Source organism: Lepisosteus oculatus, chromosome 5 (genome assembly GCF_040954835.1).
Source record: "Lepisosteus oculatus isolate fLepOcu1 chromosome 5, fLepOcu1.hap2, whole genome shotgun sequence".
Classification (NCBI taxonomy): domain Eukaryota; kingdom Metazoa; phylum Chordata; class Actinopteri; order Semionotiformes; family Lepisosteidae; genus Lepisosteus; species Lepisosteus oculatus.
Window position 1 is genome coordinate 30,115,213 of NC_090700.1, and position 25,647 is coordinate 30,140,859.

A 25,647-nucleotide genomic window follows, 5' to 3' on the forward strand; every position below is an offset into this window, starting at 1 on the left:
AAATGTTCCTTGACCTCCACATGTTTGGCGATGGCTATAAAGAACCTACAAAATTTGAATCTTGTTGTCCATTGTATTGTCCATTATATAGAAATTTAAGACCTTTGGCAACTCTGCCATGAAGAGAGAACAAGTGCATCATTCCACCACTGGAATCCAAAAGTAAGAATTATAAATCAACACAAACTGACATCTTAAGAATACAAAGTGTCAAAAACTACCATTTGATGCTACCTGAATGAATGTTGTCTTCTGAGGATTCCCCAGACTACATCTAAATGTCAAGTGAAACCATGTTTTATTCTCAGATGAAATGCAAATTGAGCGTTTCAGACATGTTCATCAGATTTATGTTTGGCATAAAAAAGGTGAACTCACATTAAGAAAATGCTCATCCCCACTGTGAAGGGTGGGCACAGCAGTGGGTCTATTATGTTTTGGGGTGGATGTGCACCTATTGGTCCTGCAGCCCTTGAGGGGATAGGGAGAATCATGAACTCCTGTTAGCCAAACATCTAGCTCCCTCTGCCAAGAAGCTCAAACTTGGCTGAAAATTGACATTCCAGCATGACAATGATCCAAAGCATACTGTACATCCAAATCAACTAAGAAATGGTTAACTGCACATAAAATAAAATAAATACTCTTGTCTAGCCTTCTTAATTTCCAGACCTTAATCTAATCAAACATTTGCAGCCCGACTTCAATAACGCAATTCACAAACGCAAACCAAACCTAGAACAATTGTGCCTGAAGGAACGGTCAAAAATCCTGCCTCAAAAGTGCCAGAACTTCACAGCACTCTGCAGGAATTGGTTTGTCAGAGTAATGAATGGCAGCTGGGAATGAGCAAAATACTGATACATGGGTGTGAATACATGTGACTCTTATGTTTTCAGACCTTTATGAGAAATATGACTTTGCTATGATCATTGTTATTAAAGATTACAGTATGATTTTTATTTTTCATCCACTCTGTAAATCTTTATGTTAAAAAATACATTTTAAGATATTTTTAAAAAGATGTTTAAAGATATTTCTTATTTCATCAGGGATATGAATTAATCTGAAGGGCACTTTGTTTTAGAAAAATATTGTAAACAAATTTAAGATATTGTATAAATGGTTTTGGTGTCATTTTTATTCATTAATTATTTGTGACTATGATAAACTCATACGATTGTTGCATAAACATTAATTTACCTTAATACTGAGAAAATTGATTGGGTGACAAGGTCATTTAAGCATGACCTTATGTAAAGCCTGGTGAAAATAGAAAGGCACGACTTATTAAGAGCACAATGCCTTTATTCCATTAGAATGTTTCAGCAACACTTTAAATGGACTTATCAGTGGGGCCAGTTCCTTTAAGGATGAATCAAAGTTTTGTGTAGATCTCCTTTGTGGTTTTTGGTGAGTAAGGCACTGGCATGCATAACAATACACCAGTTGTTCTGTTCAACAAGAAATTGATGAGGAGGTCCATTTGTGATGATCCAACTCCACTTGTATTAATTGCTGGCAACCTAAGTGTATGGCGCTACATTGATTTGAGTCATCAGTTGCTGCTTGTGTCTCGAGAGAAGTGAATAAGATTGTTTATGTAAGTTATGCTTATGTGATAAAGTTATACTAGGGATGCTAAAAGTCCCAGACTTGAGCACCACCACTGAACATTAGTGGGGGAGATAAAGGGTGGATTCAAGAATCTCATCTTACAGTTTATTGGAAAAAAAGTCATGGTTTTGACTTCAGTAATGAGGCTGACTAGCTGCTTCCATATTCCCTCAACCCTTTAGAGAAAGAAGAGCTTCCTGTTCTGAATGTTAAATATATTCTTGTCCTCAGTTTTATTTTTTGCCTTTGTCAATACCTATCAGGATTTTGTATTTGGAATTTCCCATTACATACACCATATTGATTTCTAGCCATCATTTGTCATTTTATATTTTGTGATATACATTATTCTCTACTATTTGTAACATATGACATTCCTATATTCTGTGTGGATACTCTGTGTGCATTTTTAGAACAGCTGAACTGATTATGGATAGTGATATTCTTTATCTATGTTTTAATGTATTTACTAATTAGTTATAAAAACGTATATGTGTACCAAAGATTGTATTATTGTGTATTATTATAGAGTATATAAAAAGGGATTTACATTTAAAGGGATTTTTTAAGTCTTATGATTTTATGGAAAACACCTTGTTTTTTGTTTTGTGCAGTAGGGCGCATTTAACCACACGTTTAGTTTCCTTCCACAGTAAATGTTTTGGGCAGATACACTTTTAGTGTTGTGGACTGCATTACCTTACAGGTGTTACATGCATCATTTGTGGTAAAACCATTTGAAAGTTTCAGATTGCAAGTGGGTAAATTAATATTAAGATCTGAGTCATTGTATGGGATCACTTGTCTTTCAGTTTTGTCTTTCTTTATCTTTTTTTACAGTGTATGACACATAGGATTGGGTTTCAATTTTCAATTTTGAATTTTAAAATTAAATTTTATTTGTACTATTGCACCCTAATTATTTATCAGTCCCTTAAACTACTTTAAGTGATTTTTCTTTAGCTGCTGTGTAAACTAACGATTTTCATATGAAGTTAACATTTTCTATAATTATTTTATTGTTACCTAACTTGTTTGGTCTATGGCTATGATGTTCAGTTCAAGCTTTCTGTGATTTAAAAGTTATTTTGTAGTTTTCAATATTTTTACACAAATTTTACACTTTGTATAAACTGAAACTTTGGTATGTAACAATTTAAAATGGAAGTGTTCTGAGTCTCAGCATGTTTGAACAAGATAGTTGAACAGGTAGATCATGATATGTGCATCTCCTTTCATTGTTGCCTTTTCTGTTTTCTGTGTCAGAATTCAAGATACTGTAAATAGCCATTTCACATGAGTGATTTACATACTTGTATCCCAGCCTTCACCCAAGATGCCTGCAACTTGTATGTGTAGTTATCCTGCACCATTCACAATTGTGAGGAGTGGCATCTTTCTCTTTAGATGTCTTTATTTATCAACCATGGAAAATGTAGATTTTTTTAAAATAATGTTATTTGCAAAGAAAATTCCAGTGCAGGCTGCAGAAGGGGATTGTGTCATGTGCCTTTTAATTGCTTGCTAAATTTCTTAGACTCTGACCATACTAGTGTTTATCATAGTTTTGTTCTGTCCTTGGTATTGTGCAAATTACAGCTTGAGTAAAAAATTAAACAACTCTAGATACTCTTGAGTTCATCCTTTTGAAAGGATGCTTGCTCTGGCAAGCTATGGCGTTATACAAATACACCTAACTGAAAAACAGCTAATACAATCCACTGCCATTTCAGAAGTTGCTTAAATTATTCCTCCCCTTTACTGTATACTGTATGTGACACATTTTTTTCAATTGTGTATTAGACTACAGAAGTCACATAAAAGATGCCCTTTCATTCACAAGAGGCTAATAGCACTGAAATGCAGTATCAGATAAGGATCACATTGTGAAGCAGTTCAACCATGTCAGTCTTTACACTGAGTAATCCCAAACACCTGTGGCTGTTAACTGAGATCAGCTGTGATTAATGAAAATCTCTGTGAAGTGTAGAACAGATTGAATTCCTACAGCATTTACAAAAGGAGTGTTAGGTAAACTGTAGGTGAAGTCTCATGAGAAATCCATGCACTATCCATGGAAACACATAGAGTTTGTTTAGCTTGACAAAGTAAAAATAGTGCGTACATCATCTTGAGGCAGGGACATGTGTTGCACAAGGCTGGGAAATATTGACAGCCCAATCCCATCCCCTTCCACTAGTAGAGTTACCTTCAGATCTTCAGATGAAGTCGTGGTGGGACTGAAATACACATTACTCCACTTCCACCAGAGTTCAGTAGACGTGAGTTCTGTCCAGGGAAGGTGGTGAAGGCCTTTCTTAGCAACTGTGTATTCATTGGTTACCACTTACACTGCCATTCATCTGGTAGGGGCTTTGTCATATTCTGGACATTGAGTCCAGTATGTATGTTTAATCTCGAATTAACATTGCTGACTGTTATACTTATTTTTTCAATTCTATGCTCAGAGAACCTTTAAATTAAGAATGACTTTATTTAAGAAATAAATTGTTTGAATTCAGGTTTTGTACTATTTATATCAAGCAGTTCATTTTATTGAATTATGTTGGTTTTGTTGAAACATGCACAACTCAACAAATCAGTTAAAACAATGTTTTATTTTCATGTGGTATCCTTGAAGTAAAACAGATGTTTTTAATGTATATGTAGAATTAAAAAGATTTTTTAAATTACAATCTTGCTGTTGTTTGTTTATAGGTCATATGCAATCCTACAGTACAGTACCTTTATAAATGTATACTATTAACCTGCATCCATATTATTCAACAGCTTTGTTATTCTGCTTTACACTGTTTTCTCTGTTTCTCTCTGTGCCCAGATGTTGATGAGTGTGCAGAAGCATTGGATAACTGTAACATCGATGCTATCTGTCAGAACACCCTGAAGTCTTATAAGTGCATATGCAAGTCTGGCTATACTGGGGATGGCAAGCATTGCGAAGGTAAGAGAGAGCCCCAAAATTCTCCTCTCAGATGTGCCCTGGTCTGCCTGCTTTAGACATCCTAAAGCTTGTGTATACAGTGCCCTACAAAATTATTCAAACCCCTGATGAAACAGTAACAAAACATTAAATAACAGAAAGATATACATCTTTTTATATACTGTATAGATTCAATAATATTTCTTCCTTCAAAATATTAAAACTGTAATACAGTAATCTGAATAGCACTGCACAAAACAAAGTCATATTTCTTATATAAACAATTTAAATCCAAAAAACATGAGGGACACATTTGCTCACACCCCTGTAGTTAGTATTTTGTAAGTCCTCCTCTGGCAAAGATTACACTGACTAGATGCCTCTTGTAGCGTGCTAGCGTGTTGGTTCTGTTACTTCAGATGGGAACATTCCTACATGCAGAACTTTAACTCTTTAAGTCCTTCTGACCCTTATATTTCCATTAGTGGCCAGCCATCTTGATTTAGAATCAAAAATATTCAATGGGATTGAGCTCTTGAGATTGAGTAAACCTTTCATGAGCATTTATTTTGTGTGCAATTAACTATTCTTTTATTGATCTGGGTGGTCGCTTTCGATCATTGTCATGCAGGAATATCCATTTTTTGGCAAGCTTGAGGTTCCTGACATAAAGAACCAGAAAATGTGCTGGTATGTTTTTGGGATCATGACATTCCCTACCTGGACAAGGGCTTCAAGACTCATAGATGCAAAACAGTCCCAAAACATAATAGACCTTCACAATATTTCAGAGTGGGTAATGGTGTTTTCTCAAAAAGAGCTTTGTCTTTTTTTTTTGCGCCAAACCAAATGCTGATGAGCATTCCAGAAAACTCAAATTTCATTATACCTGATCATTCATTTTCATTGAATGGTCACCTGACATTTTCACCTGAGCAAGACATTATATTGTAACGCTTACGGCCACCATTGTTTGTGAAAGCCGGCCTACCAGCGCAATGATGTCACCGCCCTTGCCTGTGAATAGCAGGGACTGCAGCCGCTGGGCTAATGGGAGATTTCCCTTTGGCTCAAGAGGCTGGGTCCCTGTTGAGTGACGCTGGAGGCCCGCGTTCGAGTCCCTGACGGTGGGGGGCCGACCTGATGCAGCAGCAACGAGGGCGCCCACGTGAACCCAGAAGCATTACAGTATCTGCTGTAATTCTAATGATGTTTAGCAACTTTGAGTTGGCTCTTTTTGTGATTTGCCCTCAAAAAGAGGTTCCTTCCTTGCAGCCCAGCTATGAATGCCATTCTCACGCAGGTGACTTCAAACACTTCTCCGCTTTGTGCAAGATGCATGTAGGCATTGGACATCTCCAGCTGTTACCTTTGGATTTACGGTTGTCTCCCAGACCACTTGTTTCACAGCCTGTGGTAGCAAGATAGACTTGTATCATATTCCTTCTAGGGATGTCCTATACCAGTAGTCTAAAAAAAATGACTTAATAATAGGCATTACAGTGGAAAGTGGTATATTCATCTGTTTGTGGGCTCCTTTAGCCATCTCCCAACTTATGGAGGTCAGTGACGATTTGCCTGCAGTCTATAGTGAGCTGTTTGACTTTAACTATGATTCATGTTGGTGACACAAGCTGTGTATCACCTCCCTTTATAACCCATGGAAACAGAAAATCGGCAGAGACCTCTATATTTTGCTCAGGAGGTTTTCATTGCACATGCTAATAGGAAAATGTTCCTGTATAATTGTTTTTGTTACATTTTATTTCAAGGAATACTTAGAGGTGAGAATAAATGTCACCCTCTTGTTTTCTGCAATTTATTCATTTCTCAAAACTAGGACATTGTGCTGTGCAATGCTATTGTGATGATAGTATACTGTAACATTTATAGACTTTTTTAAGCGGGACACATAATTCAATCCATAACTTATTCTGCTAAATGATGGTTCTTGTTCCTATTTTATTGGGCGTATGGATACATCTGAAGGGCACTTAATGTCGTGGAGATGGCTACATTCAGCATGCGATTGAAGTGTTATTCCTGGGCATCTCTAGGAAGTTGAATCCAGCCTTTATTTATGATGAAAACTGTTCTATAAAAGTGCCATACATATATAAATACACAGTAGTACAGCCACAGGAACACAGAGCCTAGCTTGGTCATACATGGGTAACACATACTGTATATAACACAATCACCCATACAATGTTATATACATTTAGATTATGGGTTGCAGCAGAGATGCTCCCTATCCAGAAAGCCTATACACAAAAGACAAGAATAAGCCATATGTTAGTTAGTAGTTAATATGTTCATGGACATCAGTGGCCCAATTATTAGAAAGGTCCTAATAAGTCATCATTTAAAATGTGTCATGGCGATTCATTTTACTCACTAAGTGTAACACGTGTCTCTTCCTGACGTGCTGTCTTAGAATCACATTGTGCAGTACCATGGCTATCTTTACAGAAGAAAACAGGTGCATTGCCTGTACAGTATGTTTGAATGTACATCTCAAACGCATGTGTACTGCACACACACAGTCATGTGATATACTTAGGAAAGTGCAATTAAATGCTCTGACAGGGAAAGACAATCACATGGCATCCTCACAAGAGACAGTGCTTCATTTAAAGGATGTAGTACAGAAGAAACACAGCTTGAAATATTTAAATGATGAAATACTGTAAGTATGGATGTATAAAGAAACCTAGCTGCTTGGAAAGTATTTATCCCTGGGGCTTACAGAGCAAAAAATATGGGCTCCACAATGGATTTCATAAATCAGGAATATTAAATAAGACAGCTTTTCCTTTTCTGAGAGTTTCTGATGCAAATAATTCTACGTACAATGTGTTTCTAAATGCTGGTAGATTTTCCCAGGAGTGATGAGACTAACACATTTCACATTATAGAAAAAGAGGCAAAAACACATGCACTTGCAAGATTTCATGCATATGTGGGAGGTGAAACACTAAAACCCAGAAGCTCCGTGATTCAGTGTGGGTCAATGCCATATGGCAGGTTTTACAGGTTCAGGTGGTGATCTCACATGTTTCATATCAAATGAAAAATTAATAAAACCTTGAACTGCATCTTGTATGGAGCCTTGCCTTTCAGCACTATCATGGTGCTCAGCAGTCTCTGAGCTCCTCTAAATGTGTAATCAAAAGCAGCTCTGAGGGTTTGTTATGAAGTAACCCTGGGAAAACATTCTGTTTATAATCTGTAAAATGAATAGACAGGACAGGTTTTTTAACCCTGCTAGGGCACTTTTGTGCCGAGCAGCCTTGTATCTCCAGCTTCAGATGTTGACTGTAATGCATATATTTTGAATTCAATGGCTGCTTTACCTTCTATCTTTTTTAGAAAAGAAAGAATATGACATTTTACATAATGTCAAATTATGTTTGTATTTTTATTTTTTACTTTGTTTAAAATGATTACATGTTTATGAAAGAAACATACTCACTATAAAAGCCCTGTGATCCTGTTTTCCCAAGATCATTCAAAGCTCCTGCAAATACATTACGTTTGGGAAAAATAGTAGTGCAGGTTTAAATATTCAGCATAAATATCAATTTAAAATTTTAGCAGTATATATATTTTGTGCCACAGATTAAGCAGTGTGTTGCACTTTAGTTTGAGATTCATACAATTGAAATAAATACCTCTGCACATTTAATGTTTTCTGAAAGAAAAAAAACGTTTCTTTTTTGTTTGTCCTCAAAATATTTCAGATCATTTATTCTGGAAATAAATACAATAATGTTCTTAAAAGGATAAAAGGATTTGCAGACTGATATTAAAACTCAGTTATTAACAGCACAAATTAGGAAAACATTAAATTCAATTACTGTCTAGTTTTTGTATTTCTAATTACAGTTTCTGGTGTTTGACACCAATGCTGACATAGTTCTTAGGACCTTTCAATACCTGATTGTTCTGTACTCCACTATCAACATCACTTCTTCTGTTGTGAAAGTACTATTGTGTCCAGTTGCACTGATGTGCATTAGTAGGGACATCCTCCTAATCTGTGTGGAAAATGCTATTCTGTATTTTTATAGGATTAGAAGGAGCATGATCTGTAGTTAGATTTATACTCTACAGCTTCTGCAAGACACTTTGTGGTGTGGAGACAGTAATAGCCATTTCTCTTTCTGAGTGCAAATAAGAAATTGGCTCAAAAATACCTTAAAAGCAAATAGCAATCAGACATGCAGACTTTACCTCTGGAGATTTAAGCTTTCATAGGAAACTCTTCTTCTTTTATATGTTTTCTCCCCCATTCTAGATTTGCTCCTTCTTCTGCTTTTCTTTGGCCTGACAGCATCTCTCCATGCCGAGAGGTACATCCAGGGTGCTTTTTGTCACAAGCGGGAAAACAAATACAATTTAAAAAACAGCAACTGAGCAGCATTTTGTAATGCTAATGTAGGTCATTAGCACCCTGCTGAGGTAGTGGATGTATGGTGTGAAGCTTTGCTCTTCCCAGATAATACCTCAAAAGAGAAGAGCTCCTTTTTCATCCACTGTGTACTGAGCGCTTCTGCACTCAATACTCTCCACACCCTCAGTTCCATGTAAATAAAGTGTTACATTCACCTCTCCTGTATCCCTATGGTAATTGCCTTTTAGCATTGGGCAGTTTCAGTGTTAAATAGTCTATCTGTGGAATACTTTGGATGTGCGATGAAGTATATCACATGCCTAAATCTCTACAGAGATCCCTGGTGAGGCATCGCATGCACATATTCTTCAGCAGATTGTGAGTAATCGGCTTGTGCTACTTTTAAGATGACGTATATGCAGTCTTTCATGTGGTTGATGAGAATATTTTGATTAACAGGATACAAATGCTTAGCATGACAAGGGTAATGTTGTCTGTGTCCAAACTGTGAGCCTCATAAATATGTCCCTGTGTGTAAGTGTATGCAGCGTCACTGTCATTCATTACGAGAGTGGTCCAAGAGGGAGTCTGTGCTGTATCTTGCGCTCTTCCGAGCGTGTTTACAGATGTTATGCAGATCACCCAGCTCTTTTTGCTATAACACAGAGATGGATGCAATATAATTTTTTCGTGTCCAGGAATGTTTTTAATTCTGTATCTTCTCGTTGAACCAAGCAATGCAAACACATTTACGCAGAAACAGGGTTTCAAAATAACACATAGGGGCAGTTTCTTTCATCCTGTAGTGTGCATACGTAAGCATGCAAAGCGTGCTTTGCCACCGGTACACAGAACCAGCTACCAGCAGGAGGGAATCCTTCCTGTACCCTCCCCACCCCCACTTACCTCCTTCACCACATTCATGTTCAGCTCATGCTGTCAGTTATGAGGTTAATGTCTTATTTGTTCATCTAAAATTAGACAACTAATAAATAAATTAGATACTTCTATGAGCAGCTCTTTAAGGGACAGAGAGAGAGATCATAGATTTTTTTCACATTCTGAATTGTGTTATTTATATTTAGATGTTTTTTTTTATATCTGCAGCATGAGTTCATTAAAAGACTCACAGTAAACCTAAGGAAGGGAGCTGAGGAAGTGTACTTTTTCATCAAGGATAAAAATATCGATGGGTTCATCCATCAATGCACAGTGCTGTGCTGTTTGTGTGGTTTGCCACTTCACTGTCTTGTAGTAGAAATGCAACATGATGGTGGGATACACAAGACACAAAACCAAGCCTCCCCATAAAGGTACTGTACTATTTCAGGTTGAGACCTGTATTCTGGACATTACCTCTTTGTTCACCTATGTTGGTTTTGTCGTTAGCCAACAATGACTGGGATTCCCCAAGAACATTCACATTCCTGGCACACATTCTGTTCAGACTCTGCCAGGATTGAGTGGGCTTGACTTGGCCAAGGTGTCCTTGGCTTCCTACACAACATTCATCCCTGGGACGGGGCCTGTGAAGCTGCAGCAGTTTCACTTCTTCACTCTAACTGTGCTCTAGGCACTTGGAACTCAGTCCGTGTAAAGGTGGTTGTCTCAACAATGCACATTCCGGAGGAAGGCGTGCACATTATAGGGTGATTCCAGCTTGTCAGGGTTAGGAAGAAAAAAATACCATTTCAGATTACAAAAATAATTCTACATTAATTCTTAATAAAAGTATTTGGCAAACATAGAGAGGGTGAAGCGCGCATTTATAATCGACTGTCCATCTTCCCCGGAGATGGGGATTGCTATCTTGAAGTTCGTTTTGATAGCAATAATCCATTTCATAGGGAATAACTGAAAGGTTTGCTGTTTGAAATGTGTTTTTCCCCTGCTGGGAGTTGCCATAAGGGGGGATCTGCGCATTCATCTTGAACAAAAGACCCCACCCCCCCACCCCCCTCCTTCCCTCCGATTGATTTCTCTTAAGGAGAAGGCAGGCAGGCCGCTTCCCCGTCCTGTCAGGTTAAATTAAGCAGCCCTCACCTCTGCATCAAAGCCCCCACAACAACAAAGGCAGGCCATCCGGCTAATTTGCTGTAAATTGGCCAGTAAATGAGTAGGGACTGCCTGTACCTCCTGCCTGCACTTCATCAATCCTGCTGTAGCCAACCAGCCGCTTGCCTGCGTGTTGTTTCAGCTGCGGCCTTGTTTCTTCTAGTGGCTTTCTCCTTCTCCCTCTGTATCTCTTTTTTCCCTCTCTCTTACTCTGTCTCCAAGCTTTTTGCCTTTCTCCTGTTTCCTCTTCCCCCCTCTCTTTATCCTGTATTTCTTCTTCTGTTTTGCTTGTCAGTTCCCCTTTTCCTCCTTTCATTATCCACTTGTTTTCTCTGCCATTCATTTCCTCCTTTTTCCCTGTAGGAAAGGCTTTTGGAAATATATGAATACACAAATTCATTTTTTTTTCTTTTATTAATAATAAATCTACCCATTCACTCACGGTTCTTGTAGTCCTGACATGCTGCTGTTTAATCTATTCTACTTCAGCGTCACGCATTTTCTTAGCTCTGGCCAATAGATTTTGCTACTCATCAGTGCTTGTAAATCCCTATTGCATAATCTAAAACATGTTTTTTTTATGTACTGTTGTGTATAGATATAATGCCTAAAGGTAAATAAATGCCAATTATATTTTCCCTGAAGTGCTTTTATGTGTATTTTAAATAACTTACAATAGTTTACATATAAATGTACTGTTGTTTCACATATGACATTGTAAAGTTAGATGTTTTGTTGATGTGCAGTAAGTGATATAAACATCTTTAATAAACTGTAGTGCCTGAAACCAGGTGCAATGACCAGTTCATCACACTGCATGCTTTAAATTAGATGAATTGATTGAACTGCCTCAGACTTTCTCATTTGGAAAAACTGAAAACCCATCTTAACCAAGTGTGTCATATAACTTAATCTATATGTGTGAAAAATGGGGTCCAGGGTTGGCTGCTTCTAATGTGTCCCCTGACGGTGTTCCATCTACTTATTTGCAGACATCGACGAATGTGAGAGTGATTACAATGGGGGCTGTGTGCACGAGTGCATCAACATCCCAGGGAACTACCGCTGCACTTGTTACGATGGCTTCAGACTGGCACACGATGGACACAACTGTCTGGGTGAGCGATCTCAAATTCAAAACCCACACATCTCCCACCGATCTGTACAGCACAGCAGATCTGTTGATAAACGTTCTAATATCTGTCAGCTCCTTTTCATCTTTGTTCCTCACCTTCGTCTCCTAAGCCCCTGTTTCTCCATCCCCCTTCCTCAGACTGGTACCAGTCACTCAAGCAATGCCAACCAGTCCTTGTTGAGACTTGAACTTACATTATTGATTAAAATTTGTTTGTTCTATGGGGTATTTTTAGCTTAAAGTAGTCCTCAAAGGTGGAGAAGCTTAGAGAGGTGGTCCCTATTATATAAAAGGTTGAAATGCACTGTTGTACATAACCCATACACACACAACAGTCTATTTCAAAGACAAAGAACCAGAAATAGCAAATCCAAGTCAAAATACTGTATGTATAACTCTTTCAGCAATTCCTCATTTGAATTATACCTAGTTAAGCCTCTTAGAGAACAATTAACAGAACAATATAATGACATTCATAAACCTCTATGATTATTCTTTCAAAATCAATAGGTACATAAGTTTTCATAGTAAATCAAAAACGAACCCCAGCGATAGTTCTACTGTAGGTCTAAACCTAAAAAGTATTATTACATGCATTTTGACAAGTGTTATGTTTAGTGTGATTGCTCTTACATGATGTTTTCTTCTTGATAGTATTTGTTATATACAGCTGTTTTATATTTACTTTAGGCTTCATAACACTGTATCTACTGTAAGTACTGTAATACACTCTAGTGATGTAGGAAGGATTGGCACTGCTTTTGAACATCTCTCTTGAGGATGTACTAGTCAGGGAGTATCAACAGCTGGTACACCTGGCAAATCACAGTGGTACTGTAGGTCAATATGTAAAAGCACAAAAACATGCTCACTAATCACATGCATTTTCTACAATAATAATATCTAATTATGTGGAGACTTGGACCGTTTTCCACTGTCAAAAATGTGCCCGGGCTAAAAATAATTTATTTAAGATTTTGTAAATATCCTTGAGGTTAATAAATGAACTACAATTTCTAGTCATTTCCTTGTTGCTATTAACAGGTATATCTGCAGTAGATTCTCCAGTAAGAACTATGAAGTGGTGTAAATTTATGAAGACTCTGACCTTAGGACTCAACTTAGAGTTTGCTGTCAAAGGGCAATATTTTTCCAAGGTTTAATGTTACACTAGTGTGTACTTCACATCATGTCCGTGAAACATACTTTAAACTACAGAGGTAACACAATTAGGGAAAGCTGACTTTTTTCTAAGAACTTGAGCCAATCTTGGGTTTTCCCAAGTTTCTTTCGCAGTTGATTTAGATTACATTGTGGAGTGAAGAGCTTTGAAGTATAAGCAGTGGTAAATTATTAAAAATGACTCAGCTATGAATGCAGTTTCTGCTTTAGTGACTCTGACTTCAGCTGTCTTTAATTAGAGACAAACAGTTATGTGATAAATACCGATATCCCTCTGTGTTACAGAGTTTTACACAATTCTTCCTGCGCAATCACTGCTCGGCACTGTCTGATGTTCTGCCCCTTAGCTTTTCCCCCAGGGGCACATACAGTTTCTTTCCCACTCACACACTTGTCTTAAACTGCCTCCCTCTGAACTATCACCTCCAAGCATTAGCATTCAAAACTGTCCTCAAAGGACCTCAGCTTACGCTGTAAGAACCAAAGCATGTTCCTCTCCACTTTGCTTCTCTAAGTTGGGAGACTTTGGATTCCTAACAGTATGTGAGCTTGAATCACTACACCTAAATGCCTTATTCTCTACCAGTCCTTCATCAGTGAATCAGGAGTGCCCTTCCCTGCTCTGAGCTCCAGTCCATACTGCTCCCCCTCCCTTACTCTGCGCCCTGAGCACCAGCCAGACAGTCTGTGTGCTGACAGGGCCCTGGGTGACTCCAGCCTGTTGTTTGGTGAGCGTGGTGCCAACACCTAGATAGGGCGCTGTGCTAACTTGTATCACGGAGCAGCTCTCTCTCGGGGAATTTCCCTGGCTCTGTTGTGCCGTAAAGCCTTGTGTTCGTGCAGCTTTGATAGATGTCAGACTTCAAGCTTAAACGCCTCCAGTAATTCATAAATCTTTTTTACTTTTTTAAAAGAGATTAATTAATGGTACTTAACAATACCCGAGCCCACTCCCCTGCTGGTTTTAAACATTTCCTAGAAGTGTTTAAAAATTCATCATCAAGAAAATGTGTCTTATCATAGACATTTAGATAACACTGAGCCTTGTTTTAGTTATCTTATTTTTCGTGTCTGCATTTAGAATTTTGACAGCTGTCATAGAGGCACTGTGCAATATGAACTTGACTGCAGCATTTGCAGCACCCTAGGCTTTCAGCATCCCCCACGCTGGTACTATGAAATACCACATCTACTGTATATAAGTCATAGCAAGGCCGAGCAGGATCAAATGATGGCAAGGAAGAAATACAGAGGCTCCACACAGCAACAATGTTTTTCATATCTTAGCTTGCAGCTACAAATGCCACAATCAAACACAGGGGACAATGAGGAAGCGTTGACAAACTTCAGCCCTCCCCCCTGAAGCCATTCAGCTGTTAGCATATCACACATGCCACAGCCCCATTCCATAGGTTCGATGTTGATTGGAGGAGAGGCGCATCCTCAGTGACAGCACCACATACCTGTAAGCACCCATGAGGCCACAGGGGTGACTCAGAGCCTGGAGAGCCCTAGCCCACTAATCCCCACTTCGCCATTGGTGGCACTCAGCCACCTGTGTGGGGAAGGCTGGCAACTAGTCAGCTAGTGATACTACCCAGGCTCAAACCCATGATCATAGAGCTTAACCTGTGTGTGGGAGAGCACAAATAACAGTTGAGCCATTCACAGAGCTCCCACTTACTTTCATTTTTTACTACTGAATCTCCCTTATTGAATTGTCCCACAAGTGTCCTGGACGTGGAATGCATACCACACTCCTGGCAGTGTCAGAGTAGTCAAACTACAGAGATTATTTTATTAAAGAAAAGGTTGTTTTTTCATGTGGGCAACTTTTCAAAAGTCCAGACCCAATACAAAAAATCAATACATTTGAAAAATTATCTTCGAGCTGTAGCATAGGGACTGCTACATGATGTTTGAAGACAAAATGATGGGCAGTTATTAGATAAATGCACATATAACAGTCTTGTCAAGTCTAAAGTCTTTGGATGACAGACGCTTTTAGAAAAAATCCATTTTTTATGAATTGTACCTATATGCATGTAGGTTAGGGTCTGGGGAACCACCTGATGGACACCCTCACTGATGCTGGGTACCGAGACAACGTCTTTCATCAGCTTGTGAGACTTTATGCTAGTGCTGTTTTATTATTATTACTATTCAATGGTGATAGCTACCTGTACTGTGCAGTTTATCGGTGTCATACTGATAATGGACAAAAGCACAGGAAGTGACTCTTTAAAATTTTGGTATTCAAAACTTTGAATTTTCACAAAATTTTGCTTGAGTAGATTGGCACTTTTTCCTTGCTCTGGGAGCTTTCATTAATCATGTTCTTTTTTGGCGGACGTTTTGAAAGTTAAGCTGTAGGTTATTGCAATTATCTATTCAATAAAAATAATGTAGGACAATATTCCTCTTTTCTGTCAATCATAATCCAAGCACAAACTCTACAAACTTGAGTTTCTGATGTTTCTCGGTTTTAAGAAGATTTGTAAACATGTACGTTTTAAATTGCTGTACTGTATTCCATTAAATAGCAAATTCCCTGTCTTTATATGCAACTCAAATCATATCCAGTTACTGTCCCGAACTACACATAGACACATAGGTTCATTTTCCGAGTCATTTAACATTGGCACTTTGGTCTGTACGGATCATTTGCTGTTCAGTGGATGCGCTCCAGTCTTGCATGCATGTGTAATTGATGCTCTGGTAGTGCAGATCTTAAGTTTAAAAGGCTTTTGTACACTTGAATTGGTTGTCCTGCCAATATCTGAAAATCTGCTCCTGTGATACATTTACTGTATGTATAGATTTTTTGTCATTCTCCCTCCCTGTGTTTGTTTGTGTCTTGGTCTTCTTGTAAGGGTTTTGCTAAGTAGGTGAGCTGCAGGTCACATGGCAGAGGAAAACTCCCGAACCTCATGCTTCTGACTTCATGAAGTGCAGTTTTTGGGCTGTGGGATATATTGGAAGAAATCAGTCTTGTTTTTAGTCAAGCCAATCTAATGATGTTTCCTTCTCCATTGTGCTCTCTAAGATATCAGTACTATCCACATTTTTCTGATGTGTTGTAGTACTTAGATCATCTGTATCAAATTTTTATTTACAATACTGTCAGATTGAAATGTCTGGTTCCCCGATTACCTTTTATTCTTCCATAATCTCTGTGACTGATGCAGATGTCTGAAGAATGGTCTTATGCAGAGATGTGGAGAATAAACTATGTTCTATTCCCCTTGATGCCTAACGTACAGTATATCCACTACTGACAGTCCCAATCTGAACTATAATTAACTACCAAACCTTTTGCTCTACTGTAATAAATATGTCAAACTGGTGTTTTTTTAAACTTTATTGACTTAAAATAAATTGAGTTGTATGGATCTCATAAGCTCATTATTGAGTTCTCTGTGCTCTAATGTATTCAATTTTGCTACCTCCCAGTTACTGACACAAACAAGCTCTGCAGATAGTAATATACTAATCTGTTAGATCTCTTAAACTAATTTCACTACACTGGGGAGCTATAAATCTTGCACCTGCAGTATGCTTTCTTTTGCTAGAATTATATCTACTATAAAGTTAAAATTAAAGTGTTCCCTCTTCTGTACTCTTGTGTTGCATTATTCTTGTCATATCGTCAATTACAATCTTTTTGTACATGTGCACAAGTGTAAAGCACAGAGATGCAGTACATACACTAATGAAGATGGGATTAAATTATTTTCTGAGGGCCTTGGTGACTTTGATGGTTTTGTCTTGATGGCTCTTTTCCCAGCTCTAGATTGAGGCCCATAACAGAGTCGGCTGGATATAATATATTATGTATAGTTAGTGTGTATATATAGTGCACAGGGATAAACATGTTCTAAAAGTAGAGCAGAACTCCTGGGTGGGGTTAGTTGTGTCCTTGGTCTGTATTTCTGTGTGTTTCCGTTTTTGCTGGTGTTAAGATGTGCTTTGGCAAGAAATGGTGAATTTGAATGGGTCTAGACTTTTGATCGTGATGTCTTAATTGAGATAATGACTACCTTTTCTTACCACACAAACCATGCCCACAGCTTAGTTTCACATGCAGCTCCAGCTTCCTAGAGCCCCAAGCCACTCCAGACTTCTAGGCACATTAGTCAGCTCAGAGTTAATCAGATACATCCGATTGGTAATCAGCACAGGCTTTACTAATTAAGCTCACGGAAAAGTCTGAATTGTCCAAAAGTGCTAAACATTGGCTGTTTAATCTGTTATTTTGTTATTTTGACAGGTGTTTCCCACAACATGACATATTCAACTGAGTGTTATTATATTTAAAATACATATCTGCACAACCCCAGGAATAACTTCATCTTAATCAATGCTTCAGCTCTGTTACATATATAGTGAGAGGCATTCGAAATGCAACAGATGCTGTTGTTTCCAGTACACATTTGTTGCATTTTTAATGCCTCCCAGATATATCAAGTCAGAAAATGGGTATTTCTTTAGCTAAAGGGTTAGAGTTTGGCAGAGTGACAGTTTTTGGTAGTCACATAGTCAATGTGTGTTGCTGTTTCCAGTTTTAAAAATAAAGCTATCAGTGATGTTTCTTGGTGTGTTCGTTTTTACAAATCTCCATAGTTCAATAATAAATACAAAAAAAATGTTTAAACCTTTTGGTTATTGAATGTTAATTATGGTGATCAATATTATCAGTAAATCCGTTAATTTCGATCTCATTTCTAGATGATATTTATAATATAATTTGAGAGAATAATCAGTTTCTCAAAGAAATGTGAGAACGTGCACAAAATAAGATTTTAATATAACTCTGTACTTAAAAGGTGACATCATAAAGTTCACAAAAAAATCTACCTGTCCAACAGTGAAGCCTGTCTGATAGTCATTTTAATTCCATTTTATTTGGTGTTATTGTTCTTGTTTTATCACTAATAGGTTGCAGCTTTTCTTTAAACAACAGTGTCACACTAAGAGCTGCAATTTCTGATACTTTAAATAATAGATTTGAACCTCCTAAAGATATAACCTTTCTTGTCCTAATGGCTGGCAAGTGGTACTCATTGTTTGGGGGTGACAGCATGCTGTAATTTGACATGAGCTGTGATTAAGAAGGCATTGTTAAAGAACACTATTCTAAACATCATATGGCTGTGTGACAGGTCTCCTGTAAGTGGGCTACTGCTAAAACTAATTACAGTCATTAGAAAATGAAGGAGTACAATATGGGGCTGACTGGCACATCAGGATAAATTTAAATTCTGAAGCCATAAACTGGCCATGTATCTTTTTAGTGGCATAACAAGGAAACAAGTAAAGAGTAGACTACTGTTGTTTTCAATGAGCAGCCTTGTATAAAAGTAATATATTTGCAACTCCAAAAAACCAAATACAGTATCCCTTAGTGCTCAAAGGTTTCATACATGTTCTTGCAAAATCCTATACCGCAGGTATAGAAATGTTGAAAGAAAGCTTGATATTTCTGCAGTTTGGAATTCTCATTTTAATGTCCCAGCAGTGTGAGATCAGTTTATGTGCTATTCAACTTATAACAGCACTGTCTATTTGCTATAAGCTACCCTTTAAGAAGAGTTACTTATTTGCATATTATAATTATGGGTGTATGTATTCAAGTATTCAAGAGATACAAGTAAAGTCCAGTATGAATAAAATATTTGAAATCTTGGTGGTGATGGTCTAATCAGCAATAATGGGAGAAAAGCATTGTTAGTATCTTGTCTCTATTTTTTACCTCTGACAGTGTTTGGATTTCGTTATGAGTTCTACAAGCAAAGGGGATGTTTCATTTTTTCTTGTAAGGTGTTCGTTAGAACATCTGAATCCTCTCTTTATCGAGCATATTAATTGGTAAATGCCCTTTACACATTTGCTATCTGTTGAGAAATCAACGACCCTATTGTAGGAATCCTAGTTAATTTTAAAAAGGACCATAGACTCATTTGACACCTTGAAAAAGTTGCTGTTCTGCTCCGTTGAAGTGAAAGAAAGCAAGAACACACTTGTAGTGTAATTCACAGACAGACAAAACACTGCCCCTAACCACTGGAGTGTGGTATGCTGTGGTATCTCTTCTGTACTACAATACGTAAAGCATTTTAGGATTACAATATCCCCATATTGTATTACTAAATTTGTGTTGTAAAAAAAACTTGTTGCATGTTGGCTTCAGATATGCAATACACAGTGCATGCTTCTTAAACCCTGTACAGTATTCTGAATTCAATGTAGTTTATTTTTGTTGTACAGACATCTTACTTCATTGGGATTAATGTATGGAGGAGAAGGTATTGGGAGCTAAAGTATTTACTGAATTTGTACTTTACAGTTCAATAAAACAATAAATAAAACAGTTCAACAGAACAATAAAAATGCTCTGCATGTGAACACAAAGAAGCACTGAAATGATCTCCATTTTGGACATAAGTATTAGTATGCTCTTTTAATTATGTTAATTTGTTCACCATAGTTTATACTTGTATGATGATTGAATATTTAAACTTGTATGATAATATAATTTTTAAATATGTAAACTCAGAAAGGGAATTATCAAGAATTTTGGAGGTCATATTATGATGTTATTAGGTAATATTATGAATATTAGATGCTTGAAAACAACAGTTTTACAAAGCATGTTATGCAAACCAAAAGTTTTTAGATATGAAAAGATGTAAATAAACAGTTCATGGAAGAAATACATGAAACCTGAATTAATTTGAGTTTTAGGGCTGGAGTTTTGTTCTTTATTTATGAACTTGTGGTGTTCAGCTTCTGTCAGAGAAACGAATAACTTTCACAAGAGATGGAAATAGCTTCATAAAGCAAATGGAAGCTGTTTAGAGGTAATAGAAAAGGGGATGACAAGCAGATGTTAAGTAAGATTGCTCCAACCCTTCTACACCGTCTTTAGACTAAGTACGTTTTCCATCCCTAGCTGTTGTTTATGAGAATGTTTCGGATAGCCCCAGTGATACAACTGGTAGAAATAGGCAGCAGGTTTCTTGTCTTCCATTTTGTCTTGACCTGAACAGAAAAGGTTAGCTTTTCACAAAGTTAGGCTGGAAGTGTAAAGATCATCTAATCTTGAATTGAGAGGTGATTGACTGCAGCTCCTATTCCAAAGTCAATTAAAGCTGGAATGACAGGTTCATCTAGTCAAGCTAGGGAGAGACAGAATTCCGCAATGACTTTAGTAAAACACATGGATGTCAGTGTTTGATCAGGCTTGAAACACACAAGTACAGATATGATAGGTGTTCGATCCGCTACTGTATGTCTGTTTTCCTTTCTCCTGAATGGCAAATGACTATTTCTAATTTGCAGCTTAGCTAGACCCGACCTTCTTTTGGAAACAAGTAAAGGTTCATTTCATGTGTCACCCGAAGAAGGCTCCACAGCCAAAACGTTGTGTTTCTTTTCTTCTCGTATCAGCATGGAGTAAACTATTACTTGTTCCTTTACAGCCTACGCATGCTGACGCAGCTGCCTACTTGAACTCCAGCATTCTTTTGTCAGGAAACATGAAATCTGATGCATTATAAGACAATTTTGAGGCACCATTACACCTAACGATTATAAGAAACAATATCTTTACAAAATATATTTCCTTTTCCTCTGCTGTCCCTCAGATTAAGGTTGACCTCTGATTGATATTATCTGGCATTGCAGAAGCATTTACCACCAATGACAACTGGCTCCGGTCCCCATCCTCATCTGCATCTACTTGGTCCAGATATATAATTAATAGGAGCAATACTGCTTAATGTCCATTTTTTAATTGATAGAGTTAGAATTCACAGTATAGAGCTAGCTTACAATATGTTTGCTAAGCTTTCAAACTGTAAACATGTTGCAAATGCAGCAACATAACTTTTACCTGTGTCCCTGCATATACTTCGAATCGATGTTGCTCTAATTCCTTAATTACAATTTAATTTACATGAAATTATAATTTTGACTTGTATTAGCATTAACGTAAACCTAAATCAAGCCTGGATCTGCAGAGATAAATAGGATGCTATGGAAAAAAATAAATGTTTTTGTAGGAAAATGGAAATTCCTGTAATCCTGTAAAAAAAAAAGGTCAAATTAAAAATCTTGCTTCAATTTTGCAAATGTTCTCCTCATGCAAGGTAAAGGAAAGGAAATTATGATGTACGTCTGTCATGTCTGGTTACCTGCTGGCTCTGTTCTCTGTTCGATGTTTGTGTGTCATTAAATGTATTTACTTGCTTGTTAAAAAGCATGTTCACAAACTCAGGAAATGAAAAGCACAAACACACAAGGTGCTGGTTACCTCATCACCTTTGCTGATGCACTGAGCAGATCACTCATTCTGTACTTTATTGCTGAGTTCAGGGTCCTGTTAAGTTCCTGAGTGGGAAACCAGTCCTCATCGGAATGGTCTGGAGGTTAAGACAGCTGGGTCAGCGATTAAGGAATGGAGACATGTTCTTCCTCCCTTCCACCACAAAAGTGTCTGTAAGCACAAAATCCATGAGAGGACACACTGTAACATAACCACCATGTTTACACATCTCTTCAGCTCAGCACAAGGCCAAATGTTATATATACAGTGAGGCTATCTGAGAAAGCAGGGGACATTGCATCCACAAATAGAACCAATCTCTTCATTTCTCTCTTTCTGATGTTTTTAAGGGAGAGGCGAGAACTGTCTAGTTTTTTTTTCAGAGCCCATGCAGACTTTTAACTTAATTAAGATATTTTTCCCTTCACCAGAAAAAGTAACTTTTTAGATCCAAACAACAGGGGCACTTCTTCAGCCATGCCAGAATCCTTTTCCGTTTGGAAATATTTGCTTTGGACGCTGGCCTTGCCCAGCACACAACACAGGCAATTATTGAAGCTATTTGAACAGGATAGATCCACTGACAGGCGACGCCTCGTTTTGAGGGATGAAGGAATTGAGAAATGAAACCTATATTGATGCAGGGGCTGGAACATATCATGTTTGTGGAGCGTTCCTGTGGGATTTTGAAGAAGCTGTGTGTGCATGTGCAGGAGCTGGTATTTTGTGAAGACCTTAATAAAAGAGTCCTGCCAAATTAAAATGAGCAGCTCTTTCGCAGGGGAAAAATGGAAGGAGACAAAAAAATGAGCACTAAATGGAGCAGACAGAAACTCAAAAATGTAGTCTTATGTAACATGCAGGGACCGATGCAGAGATTCATGCAAAAGGCTGAAATGTTTACTGTATTACAGGAATCGAAGTGTTGTTGGGAAACGTGGCCTTTCCACCGTGCGTTTGGGGCGTACAAAGTTTGGAATAACGATGCTACTTATGTGTAATTCAGACGAACATATGTAAAGTTTCTCATGAAAAGAAAACAACATAGGTTTTTCTTCACGCATCAGTCCAATAATTCCAAAATCCTTGTCAGCCGAGTCAAAAGCATAAGACTGAATGCAGTGATCTGGCCTGACTTCACTGTCAACTGCTTATGCTTTTAATATTTAAATGTCCAATTTGTGATGCGATGGGGATGTGAATAGCCTGCCATTTGCTTAAAAAATAAGGCATCCACAACATTCTGTTTGTACTTGAGTTTCAAGAGCAAAAAGGTTTTACTTACCTGCTATAAGAACAGCTACATTACTGAAAATGTGTGTGCATTTAGAGGGTCTGTAGTGATGGGGGTCACTTTTCCACTGACCTGGTTAGAAACGCATGAGTTGACATTCCACTCTGCCCCCAGTTTTACTTGGCATGATCTAGCTGTTTCTTCCACTAATGGGGGCATGTATGAGTGTTTGGTTTTTTTGTGGCGTGGGGGGGTCTTCTTCTATTAGTTAATTTTTTTCCCCTTGCTTCAATTTTTAATTCCATTGGGCTGAGAATCCCCAGAAAAGAAATCCAATCCTACGGCCTTCCTGGACTGGACAAACAGACAGAAAATTAGTTTCGCATGACGGCTTATTAAAAAATCACTATGTATACAGCAGCTTATTAATGCTGAGAGCCCAGGAGAAGTATAGAGTTCCACTGGGGCGAGTGTTGAGCCCCCTGGCCTGTCAGTGTGTCTGTGCTCACTGTGCTTGGGGGAGAAGGAGGCACAGAGGCTCATTATAGGAGTTAGTACATTATAGTCCTTATACATGAGACACTGTTCAGATTATATAATATGGTAGACAAAGGAGAGTGATATTGAATAATGACAGAGCTCCGAGTCACAAAGAGAAATCATTGAGTTCACCCTGAGCTTGCAACTTCACATTTAACTTCAGATTTAGTCTTCTAACATTTTCTTCTAATTGTATAGTTTGTGCATTTTTTGTAACTTGAATGAAAAAAAAAAAAACATTGTAAGCTCTCCTTTATGCACCAGCACATACAGTAAGTCTATGTCAGGCCAGTGCAAAACATCGTGTGATGATTTCAAGATCTCTCCTGCAATTTTTAATTGAAGTGATGTTTTTGGACATAGGACATGGTTTGTTTTGAATTCAGAGACAAATTCATAGACACATCCTGTCGCTAGGTGAAATGCAATCCATGAATTAATCCCTTGCCGGTGACATCAATTAATACTTCCATCACACGACACTAAAATCAGGAAGTCATTAGAAGAAAAGGCTCCTGATAGCTGAGGTTCTCAAAGCCAGGACACCTTATTAGGTGCTGTAAATGTGACAGGTGCACAGGTTTAGCAGACAGTCTGGCTAACAAGATACTGACAGTTCTGCCTTGTTTTCTGTGTTGTCTGTTCGTCCATTACAATAGACTAATAAAGAATCTAGGAATCAAATCTTGCCCCTATTTCATTTTAATTAATGCATGGTTGGAAAAATGAAACCCAGAAACTTTAATCTTTTTAAATGATTGCCAAAAGTAAGAGCAATACTAATGTTATAATAATATAATAATAACAACATCACTTTATTAACCCTTTACTATTTCTTGCATTAGGAATTTGTTTTTTCACATACCCCAGCTTGCTCTCCATGAGACACACTGACAGGGAGAGAAGCTTGGGGTCAGAGGGCAGGGTCACCCGTTGTATAGCACCCCTGGAGCATTTGGGGTTAAGGGCCTTGCTCAGGGGCCCAACAGAGTAGGATTCCTCTGCCAGCTGCAGGATTTGAACCAGCAACCATCCAGCCAGAGGAACATATCCTTAGCCACAGACCCACTGCTCCACCCCCTATCTGGGGACGTTTGTCTTGTTGGTTTGTTTGAAGGAAGAAATTCCCTGGGAATTAAAGAAACATTTAAGCAATACCTTACCCAACAGCAAAACGTGTTGCAAGAGTTTGCATGAGCATGCAATGGAACAAAGACAGGACAACAGTGTTTGTGTACCACACTCCCTTTTTTTAACCAATCAGTAAGAGTTTTTACTTCATTGTTGTGTATATGTAAGCCATCTAAGGCTTACCTCAGGGTGCCACATAAACAGAATACCGCTGTTCAGAATGTTACATGTACAAGTTTTAGCCTAATTACAAATGGAAGAGGAAAAGTCTTTTGCCAACAAAGTCCAATTTGCACCTGTATCCACATTCTTGTGATGAGGCCAGAGCTGGCCTGAGTTTAGTGACTCATAGGAAAACATATTAGGTCATCTTGTGTGCAAAGATTTTAAGACGCACATTTGTAATTTTAGATGTAAAAAAGGTAATTAAATACCAGAATATTTTTCCACTTAGCTCTTGTTTTTGTTTACAAACGTGCAGCAAAGCTCATGTTCTGCATAATTATATAGTATAAATTATATAAATATAATTAAATTTGTCTTCATATTAATGATGCTTATGACAGTATGTCTGTATTTATGAAAGAGGTTTTAGACTGTAATCATCTCATGCAAACATACGTCAAAAAAGTATATCTGCAGTTTTTTCCAGATTAAAAAAACTGAATAGGTTCTAGTGATAGTAGGATTAGATTATTTTACAAAACTGTTTTGATTTGCGATTATTCAAATTCTTTAAAACACATTTAGTTCCGTCCTAATGTGCTAAATACAGATTCAGATGCTCTTAAATTAAGTTGAAGAAGAGTGTTTCATTGCAATACACACTGCTTTTCAGTCTTGGACTGCAATCAAAGTCACAATTAAGGTTTTCTGCTTTTGTAACTATAATGACTATTACTAATACAGCTGAGTTCAGCATAAACCAGCCTAGTAAGTTTGCAATATTTAATTCATATTGATCAGAATCTTCAGAAATGTGATCTCAACAACTAAAGGTAACCTACAGTATGCATGAGCATATAATAAGACGTGATGTACTAACATCATTAACACATCCACATATTACACAAAATAATGTCACAATTTA

General features: G+C 37.7%; 1 protein-coding gene across 2 annotated transcripts in view; it reads left to right on the forward strand.

Annotated features, from left to right (window-relative positions):
- scube3 (signal peptide, CUB domain, EGF-like 3) overlaps positions 1 to 25,647 on the forward strand; it is a 115,373-nt gene that overhangs the window by 17,670 nt on the left and 72,056 nt on the right. For both annotated transcript variants that reach the window (XM_069190263.1, XM_069190264.1), the window contains exons 2-3: positions 4,457 to 4,579; positions 12,002 to 12,127. In XM_069190263.1, coding sequence (XP_069046364.1) covers positions 4,457 to 4,579; positions 12,002 to 12,127 — 249 coding nt within the window. The remainder of the gene's footprint in view (positions 1 to 4,456; positions 4,580 to 12,001; positions 12,128 to 25,647) is intronic.